This window comes from Sinocyclocheilus rhinocerous, unplaced genomic scaffold, assembly GCF_001515625.1.
Source record: "Sinocyclocheilus rhinocerous isolate Xijiao unplaced genomic scaffold, SAMN03320098_v1.1 scaffold2966, whole genome shotgun sequence".
In the NCBI taxonomy this organism is placed as follows: Eukaryota; Metazoa; Chordata; class Actinopteri; order Cypriniformes; family Cyprinidae; genus Sinocyclocheilus; species Sinocyclocheilus rhinocerous.
Window position 1 is genome coordinate 840,276 of NW_015634018.1, and position 10,590 is coordinate 850,865.

A 10,590-nucleotide genomic window follows, 5' to 3' on the forward strand; every position below is an offset into this window, starting at 1 on the left:
ACGCACACACACGCACACACACACACGGACGGACGGTCTGCAGTGAATGGGTCTCATTCCTCAGTAGTTTGGGCCACAGTGTGTGTGAAGTTCAAGTCCACCATTTTGATTCAGTGTGTGAATCAAGCTCTATCGGTACTTTTAGTCAATATGGATAAAAAAATATATCTATTGTATTGACAAAATGAAACAGACCCCAGAATAATTTTTTAATAGTTGCCACTATATTTTAAGAAAAGTAATTTTCTGTCAAAAAAAGTTTATTTACTAAAACACACCCACGCACACTCTTAACTTTGTTTTTATGAAGTCCTGATTTTATTTCATAATTTAAATAAACTTTTAAAATGTTTTCGCAATTATTTTGTGCACATTTGTTGAAAACTGAAACACTGGCTTATATCAGTGTATGTACACACACTTTTACCTTTATTTTGAAGATATTTGAGGTCTTCGCTTAGATAAAAGTGATCAATAAATTAAATGAATGTTTGTTTTTTAATTTGAGATTAGAGTCTATTTGAATTATAATTAGCTTTATGTAAAATCTGCATACTTTTATTCAGTCTTCAGTGTGTGTGTGTGTGTGTGTGTGTGTGTGTGTGTGTGTGTTTGAAAATGATTTAAATTTTTTACATTTGAAATATATTTCAAACTAAACTAGCAAACACACAATAACCAGAATCACAGATATTATAACGCATATAACATTTTGTGACACTTTAGTGTGTGATTGTGAATGGTTGTCTATTAGCATGTGTATCGTCTAACCTACTGTATACAGTTTAGTCCCAAAATAACAGAGCAGAATGTTTAGTATTTTTTGCGTTTATGATGCACTGCGGGGCATTTATTCTACTGCATTTTATTTTTGGTTTAATCTATTTAAGTATTTTTAATCCTATTACATTTGTAGTTATTGTCTTTGTTTCTGATGTTTTGCATATAACGTGTTATCAGTGTAATGCAAACACACTTCTTATAAATATACTGCACACGTTCGTGAAATATAATGAATTATATTTCATCATAATTCGTTTCTCTTCTCCAAAGTCCGAACTTTCATTGAGTTCACCACAACGTTAGGATAATTTGTGTTAGCTGACAGATTTATTGGGTCATTTACTGCTAGATAATCCTTTGTAAAGTTTGTTGCACAGTTGTTAGTGACAAAACGGATTTACACATCTTTCCGTGTTTTTGCAATTTGCACCAAATGTTTTGCAGAAAAGTGAGACAAAAAACAATACAAAGAAGAAAGAGTCATGAAGAGTCACTTAACGTAATTAAAATACAATTACAGTCCCACAATTTACATGTGTATCATGCTCGCGTGCAAAACTGTAAATCGATATCTGAAAATAGCGTTTTTAAATTCTAGAAAAAGTTTAGAAAGTAAGTGTCGGCTTTAACTGTCACAAAATATTACCGGTACATATTATATTTACATTTATATTTTAAAATATGTTCTCTTTAAAAATACACTCTTTAAACTCACACAGTACTCATGTTCAAAATAAAGTCATATGCATAAAATATGCATTAAAAAATACTAAAACTTCTCTCATCGCAACATATTTTAAAATTTGAGCTGTTATAAAATCATGTTTTTTTTTTTAATTCTCAGTCATTCTTGCTATATTATTAGAAATTACATTGGATTCGGTAGATAATGCAAATCTCTGTTTTGTGTTATGTTATGGCAGATTATATATTTATATTTGTACTAGCTCCTTATTAGTTCGTAAATGCAGATTATGTGCTTTAATGAGACATGCATTCGAAATTCGCTGGCATTTTTCCAACTAATGTTATGTCTTTTTTAGCAGAATTACCAAATTGAAAATTTGCAGGATGTCTCTTTGAATTACATATTCACATTTAATCTCCTTATTCACATTGATTAAAGCATGTTCTGTTTTTTTATAATCAGCTGATTAAATAATCACTAATTACTTAACCTTTTGTTGATCTTTGATCAATAATTCACTAAATAAATCTCTGCAGCAGTCATCAATTAAGCGTATTGATGATTTACGTCATTAAACAAATAGCGTAATGTTTATGAACAGCATGGTTTAATTCTTAAAAAAAAAAGCAGATGTGCTTTTTTTTAAACTAGAATGAAATACCACGAATGCAGCAGTTACTGAAATATTACATATACTGTACTTTTAAGCAAACAAATTGCTCATTTTACAAAATGATGATTATAATAATATATTTTTATGTTCTTCTTTAGGCACAAGAGAAGTTTGAAATGGACTAACCAAGATGCTGCCCTGCACAGGTCAGTACAGATGATCTTTTTTAAGTACTTAAATGATATGAATTATAATAATAATAAAATATACATATATGTAAAAAAATAAAAGCCTGTGCGTTTAACAATTACATGTGGTTGCTTTATAGTTATTGATTAGATGGTCTGTATTCTAAACTTGGAGATGAAGTTCAAGTTCAACAGAACTTGATTTTATTTGTTTAATGAATCAGAAATAGTTTTTAGAAAAGACTAATTGCATGACTTTTTTGGACTGTATAATGAATCTAATGCACTTTTGTACGTTCGATCCTGGTGGGAACCCGTTTCCATTCTAATGCACCTGATAGTGTCGCCCTCTAGAGTCCGACACTGCTAGTGCAGGGCCAATTTAACAATCCCATAATCACAAAGCAGATGTCAAAATTCATTTGTAAAATGCCCAATGCAGTTACCACACTAGAGCTAAATTATTTCACTTTAGCAGCATCACTAAACGGCCTGAAAGAGTAAGTAAGGCAAGACACTATACATGCAAAAATGCATGCATTTTTTTTTTCATGCACTGGTAAATTTTTGTTTTGGGGATTTTGCTTTTCATAATGTGTTGACTAGGTCAAATTACACTTTTAAGTGTTTATTTTATTGCACTTTATCTATTTGCTTCTGTAGATTTCTTTTACAATATTTTATATTCAATAACAATTTTCACAAAATGAGTTTGTTTCTCCACTTCAGCAGCACTAACAAACACCAAAATGTACAGTTTTATTCCTATCTATATTCTGAAGGTTTTTATTGAAGGGTTTGTTCTTATGTCATTCGCCTGATTTTATTATTGAACTATCTATTTGCATCTGTAGATTTCAATTACAATACATAGGATATACATTGAGGCCGTTTACTCAAAATGAGTTTGTTTCTCCACTTCAGCAGCACTTATATTAACCAAAATGTATAGTTTTGTTCGGTTTTTATAGAGGGGTTTGTTCATATGTCATTTATACAGCACTTTATTCCTACAAACACGGTGAAAATGCCTTTATCTTAGCTTTTGACAGTATTTTCTGAATTATAAAGTGATAGAGACAGAAATCCAGAAAGCGCCTCTGTAAAAATGAATGAAGAATTTGAAATGAAACAAGAAATTTGAATCTGGATTCATCCGAGGTTCATATTTATGTTGTGGAAATATATGTAAATTGTTGGATGCTTTATTAGATAATGCATCGTTTGCTTTTTTAAAGATAGCATTTCAGAAAACTTGTGATACAAAAAATGTCTGCAATTCTTAATGTAATCACTCAACTGGGGAAGTATGGTAATATATATATTTTTTTTTTTACCATATTCACCTGTGGTATCTTGCCTTAACCCATAGTGCAGCCGCTGTGGACTTATTTACAGATTCAGTCTTGATCCACGTGTCATTTTTGTCTGTCCACAAGTCATGACAAAGCTGTGGGTGCTATCAGAGCTCCTGTGTAATTTGTTGGGAAGATGTTTGTGTGCTTTTATTGTTTTCATTTTTTTATGGAGGTCGAGAGGCAAACTTGTTCAAAGGCAGTTTGATGTTTTATCACTGACAGCACAATGGCTTCAAATTCGTAGAATTATTAGATTTTGTTTAATATTTGTCAAAAAATTGGTAGAGCGTGTTAAACTGTTGCCATCATCTTGTTTACAGCTGATTATTATTGCTTACTTTTATAGTAGCTGATAAATCAAGTGTAAGTCATGTGATCTGTGGCTATATTTCTGAGTTTGCTACTCAATGAAATTTGAGTAGAAGAAGAATGGGTGGGAGATGAGCATAAGCAAACGAGATCATCATTCGTACACATAAAGGTTGTTTATTAGTTCCATTAAGAAACTTCTTTAAAAAAAAATAAAGGTTCCAAAAGGGGGTTTTCGCAGTGATGTAATAGAAAAAAAGAACCTTGAAGAACCTTTCAAAGAAACTGTTCTTAGTAGAACCAATTTCCCCCTTAGTGTGAAGAACATTTTAATAATCTAAAGAACCGTTTTCTACTATAAAGAACCATAAAGGTTCCATGGATGTTAAAAGTTCTTCATGGAACCATCAATGCTAACAAAGAATCTTTATTTTTAAGAGCGTATAGAGCCTTTTGTGCAATGGAAAGGTTCTATGCATGTTAAAGGTTCTTCGTGGAACCATAAAAGCCAAAAAATAAAGGTTCCAAAAGAGGGGTTTCACAGTGATGCCATAAAAGAACCATTCAGAACCATCAATGACAATAAGAACCTTTATTTATAGAGTCGAAAATGGTTCTTTCGATGATTTGAAATATTCTTAACACTGAGAAAAAATGGTTCTTTTAAGAACTGTTCCCTGCACAATTCTTTTGGGAGCCCAGAATGACAGTGCTGCCAAAACCCCCTTTTTAAAAGAGACCAAGAAAGAAAAAACAGCATTCCTTCTTATTTAGCCGCTTAATTGTCGCCAACTGACTGCATGTAAATAAGCGCCTTCACAGCATCCATCTGCCCCTCTCAGAGTCCTGACCTTGGATCCGGGCCATAATCTTATTTTTTTAGCATTTGGCAAGGATCTATAGCAGCATTGTGACCTCTCTCACCACCTTTACCAGCTGAAATCCCTCCTAGTTTGGCTAGTTATAGCAGTGTAGGGGAATATCTAGCATATTTAACTCGCACTGGGTAAAATCTGCATTGTTGAGAGAAAACAAAACATGGTAACACTTTATAACATCTCATTTGTTAACATAAGTTAATGCAGTAGTTAACATGAATTAACTATGAGCAATATCTTTTTACATCCTTCGTTAATGTTAGTTAATAAAAGTAGTTCATATTAGTGAATTAACTAATTAATGTTAGTAAAACAAAACTGTTTTAGTAAATGTAGAACAGCATTTATTATTGTGCATTCTTCTTAACTAATGTAGTTAATTAATGTTAAAAAAATGAGACCTTATTGTAAAGCGTTACAAACACAGATGTCGCACCGCTGTATAGATCACATTTTAATATTATGGATATATATGGATATAAAAATGCAGATTTTCCCCGGAGCACCTGATTTAACCTTAGAGCAAAAGAAGTAAAGCAGGTTTGTTCGCTACTAGTAAGCAATGCTAGTTTTACACAAAAGGCCATTGTTTTTACACCCATTATTTTCAGGATATCTTCAGTTGCTTCATTCATGTATTTGTCATATAAATAATTATGCCAAAAGCAACAGTTTTTGAAGTTGCAAATGGAAATAATCATTTGAGTGAATATTTACTCGCATGATTTTAGAGTTAAACTTGAATGACTGTTTTGCATCTAGTAAATAATTTGGTGAATGTGTTTCCATCATAGCATATGCACTTCATGGTAGTAAAAAATTGTCAAATTTTTATTTTATTGTTTATATTACTTGGAAAAATGTTTTTGTTTGTTTTATTTCAATCCAGCATTTTTATGCAATTGTCCCAAATTTTAATAAGAATGAGTGGATGGACATCTGGTTATTATTATTATTATTTATTATTATTATTGTTGTTGTTTCATATTCGAGGAGAGGAGTTAAACAAGTTTGTTCGCTACTAGTAAGCGATGCTAGTCTTACACAACAAGCCCAGGATTGTCTTCGTACCAGTTACTGCTGCCCTCCTGCTTGGCTTTGTAATATTACTTGGAATTTTTTTTTTGTTTGTTTTATTTCAATCCAGCATTTTTATGCAATTGTCCCAAATTTGAATAAAAATGAGTGGATGGACATCTGGTTATTATTATTATTATTTATTATTATTATTGTTGTTGTTGTTTCATATTCGAGGAGAGGAGTTAAACAAGTTTGTTCGCTACTAGTAAGCGATGCTAGTCTTACACAACAAGCCCAGGATTGTCTTCGTACCAGTTACTGCTGCCCTCCTGCTTGGCTTTGGCATAAAACACCATCCATATTGCTGTGTAAAAATGAATTATGAACTATGTTGCATAACTGTACCCAATGCACGCAAAGTTCCATGCCACCCCCTGTAGGAGCGCAGCATAGAAATCTCTCTGAGAGTTCCTCTCCCACCAACCTGTGTCTGCTTACATTTCCACCGAGCAGATGGCCACGCAGCATGGCATGGGATCTCGCGCGGTGTGACGCGCTCGCATATGTAACGGGAAGACTTCTGTACCAGTTACTGCTGCCCTCCTGCTTGGCTTTGGCATAAAACACCATCCATATTGCTGTTTAAAAATGAATTATGAACTATATTGCATAACTGTACCCAATGCACGCAAAGTTCCATGCCACCCCCTGTAGGAGCGCAGCATAGAAATCTCTCTGAGAGTTCCTCTCCCACCAACCTGTGTCTGCTTACATTTCCACCGAGCAGATGGCCACGCGGCATGGCATGGGATCTCGCGCGGTGTGACGCGCTCACATATGTAACGGGAAGACTTCACAAGCGGGCCCTAAAGGAGAAATTTGGGTTGTTTTCTGATTGAATGTCTCTCTGATTGAAAGTGTTTTTTTTAGATCATGCTACGTTCCACAGCTTCAAGTATAATCTTGATTTGCTATGAAAAATAATAGCCTATATACAATTAGAAACTATGCCATAATTGTAAATAACATTATTTCTTCACACATTATTTATCATCTTCCCCCAAAATTACCCCCACAAGTTCTTCCAAAAATGACAATTTGCTGAAAGTTTACTCATCCTCAGGCTATCCAAGATGTAGATGAGTTTGTTTCGTCATCAGATTTGGAGAAATGTAGCATTGCGTCACTTGCTCACCAATGGATGTGAATGGGTGCCGTCAGAATGAGAGTCCAAACAGCTATACAATTAGAAACTATACCATAATTGTAAATAACATTATTTCTTCACACATTATTTATCATCTTCCCCCAAAATTTCCCCCACAAGTTCTTCCAAAAATGACAATTTGCTGAAAGTTTACTCATCCTCAGGCCATCCAAGATGTAGATGAGTTTGTTTCATCATCAGATTTGGAGAAATGTAGCATTGCATCACTCGCTCACCAATGGATGTGAATGGGTGCCGTCAGAATGAGAGTCCAAACAGCTGATAAAAACATCACAATAATCCACAAGTGATCCACACCACTCCAGTCCAACAGTTAACATCTTGTGAAGCCAAAAGCTGCGTGTTTGTAAGAAATTAAGACGTTTTAACTTTAAACGGTCTCTTCCGACTAAAATACGAGTCCATAATCCAATATGTTTTCTGAACAAATATGTGGGTAGATTTTGATATTAGAGTACAACAGGAGATGGACTTTTTCGCTGGAGGAAGCGTTATTATGGATTATGGACTCATTGACTAGAAGCAATGATTTGACGTTAAAACGTCTTAATGATGGATTTGACACGCAGCTTTTGGCTTCTCAAGATGTTAACTGATGGACTGGAGTGGTGTGGATTACTTGTGGATTATTGTGATGTTTTTATCAGCTGTTTGGACTCTCATTCTGACGGCACCCATTCACATCCATTGGTGAGCAAGTGACGCAATGCTACATTTCTCCAAATCTGTTGAAGAAACAAACTCACCTACATCTTGGATGGCCTGAAGGTGAGGACATTTTCAGCAAATTGTCATTTTTTGAGTAAACTAACTCATCTTGGCATGACAACATTGTTGGCTAATATGAGCATAGGCTCCAGATTAGCTGGAAAAGTCTCAATTGCTAATGCGCTGATCGAGGTTATGGACATCTACTATCATGAAAGAGGCCCGAGAGGGTCAGGATATGTTGATGGCGCTCTAATAATAGCATAGCAACAGATGCATTTCTATCTGGCGGTGGCGGGGGGTTCAGGCGGGGTATGAGGCCACGGAGGGCGATTTCAATCAAGCAAAGGCTTTCTGAATCACAAAACATGGCTGATTGATATAGCAGATAGTTGGTCACTGTTCAGATGCTAAACCACGAGAAATTTGATCCTACACGGACGTAGGAACAATTGGAAAAGCGCATTTTTAAATCTCACTCACTCATATAAGAAATCTTAAGAACTAAATCATGTGTTGTCATTAAAACATATTTTAGGCCAAACAGAAAGCTAGTTGTGAATTTCATTAATTTTCAGTCATATTATTTGTCAAGGTCAAGTCACAAGACCTATTTGATGTATATTTAGTAAATTATTTGGTAAATGTGTTAATCGTAGTTTATGCACTTCATCTTTTTGCAAGATGAAAATTATCATCAAAGTTTAAATAAATAAAAAAATGCACATACATTTTTAATGCACATTTTAAGTTTTATTTGAAAAATCTTATTTTTCTTTACTTACATACTTTATTTGTTGTTTTTTATTTTATTTTGTTTTATTTGTGTCCAATCAAGCATTTTATGCAAACATTTTATTTTTATTTATTTATTGTTTGTTTGTTTGTTTGTTTGTTTTGATACACTTTTTCCTTGCTTGAGGTTGCCTAAAATGTATTTTTGATGGTAAACGCTGAAATTTTATATTCAAAGGATGAGAACGATCTTCAGTAATAACCTGTGCTTTTTGTTTGACTCTTGTTTGATAGATTTCATTCAATTGTCTTTTGTGGTTGTCCTACAATTGCACTAGCAATTTTAACTACTCGACACAGTTTTTGCTTTTCTTTAACTTCTTTTTTTTATTTACAGCATTTTTATGCAATACCCTAAAATTTAAATAAAATTAATAAAGTAAATAATACATAAATACAATTTAAGTAGATGGACAGGCTATTATTATTGTTTCAAATGTGACTTTGGATAAAAAATAATAATTTTACATTTAACAATTACATTGATTTAGATTTTTTAAATTTTGATTAAATCATTTCTTATTTATAATAAATCATTTTATTTATTTTATTTTATGATAGATAGATAGATAGATGGATGGATGGATGGATAGATAGATAGATGATAGATGGATGGATGGATGGATAGATAGATGATAGATGGATGGATGGATGGATAGATAGATGTAGATGGATGGATGGATGGATGGATAGATAGATAGATAGATAGATAGATAGATAGATAGATAGATTTTTTTCCAATAACCCAAAATTTGATTAAAAATTTGTGAATTGACACCTGGTTATTATTATTATTATTGTTTTATATTTGACTGTGGATTATAAAATGCATTAATGCATAATTACATTAAGATTTTCAGTAAAAACTCAAAAACTTTCAAACTTCATATTTCACACAAAGCTGCCGTATACTATAAAGAGAGTTGCATTGAATATTTTTATGCTTCTTTTAGGATCACTATAATCGTCATTATATGGAAAGAGCAGAAAGAAGAAAATTCTCCTTATGTGTTTCACAGACGAGTTTGAGCAACATGCGGGTGAGTAAATAAGATTCGTTCTTGTGTGAACTGTCCCTTTAAGGCTTTTGGCGTGTTGTTGGGTACAGTACAGGAGACTGTAAGCGGCTGTGAGTCGGTTAACGCTCTGCTTTAATAACAGGATGCAGCTGCTCTCCTTCATGAACACACGAGACTGACTCAGTGCTGCTCTGACCAGAGACATGGACCATAAGTCTTTTCTGGCCTGACACTAAATGACTTTTTCACATTGTATCAGTTACAGGGAACTAAGGAAACTCTGGTGTTAACAAGGCTAGTTTGGCTGAAAAACGGTTCAATTCAGGTTACGTGGAGTCGTTGGTGGAACAATGTGCCTTGGCCGAGAGCCTCCATTGGTCATTGTCTCGCAGTTATGACAAATACGGTGAACGTTTGGGGAAATTATGAACAGATAAGGTGGAAACAGTTGCTTGAATGATAGCGGGGAGGAAATCAGAGCGAGCCGGATTCCTCTGGCTATTGTTGTACAGTGTGACTGCACTGGGGAACCTGATCCGGCCCTTATTGATTGATCATTGCTCCGCATTCCTCGGCCCTTTGAAGTCTGCGGTCAGATTCAAAGCCAGCCTGATGAAACCCTTCAGAGGCTCATTGTGTCGCTCCGGAGTGTCGAAATCCTGTGCGTCTGCCCTGCGAGGTTCATTGTAACGAGGCTCATTATTTAGTCGTGCTGCTGTTTAGTGATGTTTACACCACCGGATACAGCCTCTAGTGCTCTGGACAGAACAGACTGTAGTTTCTTAAAGAGGCCATAGTAAAGAAAATGTTCTCGAAAATAGAAATAGAAATAGTCACATTATTTGTTGAAGTAAACATGACCTGTTTAATGTGCATTTAGTACATTATTTGGTAAATGTGTTACATTAGTTCATGCACATGATTTTTTTTTTCCCAGGCAAAAAATGTCATTAAAATGTAAAAAAATAAAAAAATAAAAATAAAAGTATATATATATATATAT

The 10,590-nt window shown here is 34.0% G+C and overlaps 1 protein-coding gene across 2 annotated transcripts in view; it reads left to right on the forward strand.

Annotated features, from left to right (window-relative positions):
- The window catches only part of LOC107745106 (uncharacterized), an 18,597-nt gene that overhangs the window by 3,436 nt on the left and 4,571 nt on the right, over nt 1-10,590 (forward strand). For both annotated transcript variants that reach the window (XR_001640568.1, XM_016558946.1), the window contains exons 3-4: nt 2,243-2,290; nt 9,522-9,608. Coding sequence is in view for 1 of the 2 variants with exons in the window: in XM_016558946.1 (XP_016414432.1) it covers nt 2,243-2,269 (27 nt within the window). In the remaining variant the exon portion in view is untranslated. The remainder of the gene's footprint in view (nt 1-2,242; nt 2,291-9,521; nt 9,609-10,590) is intronic.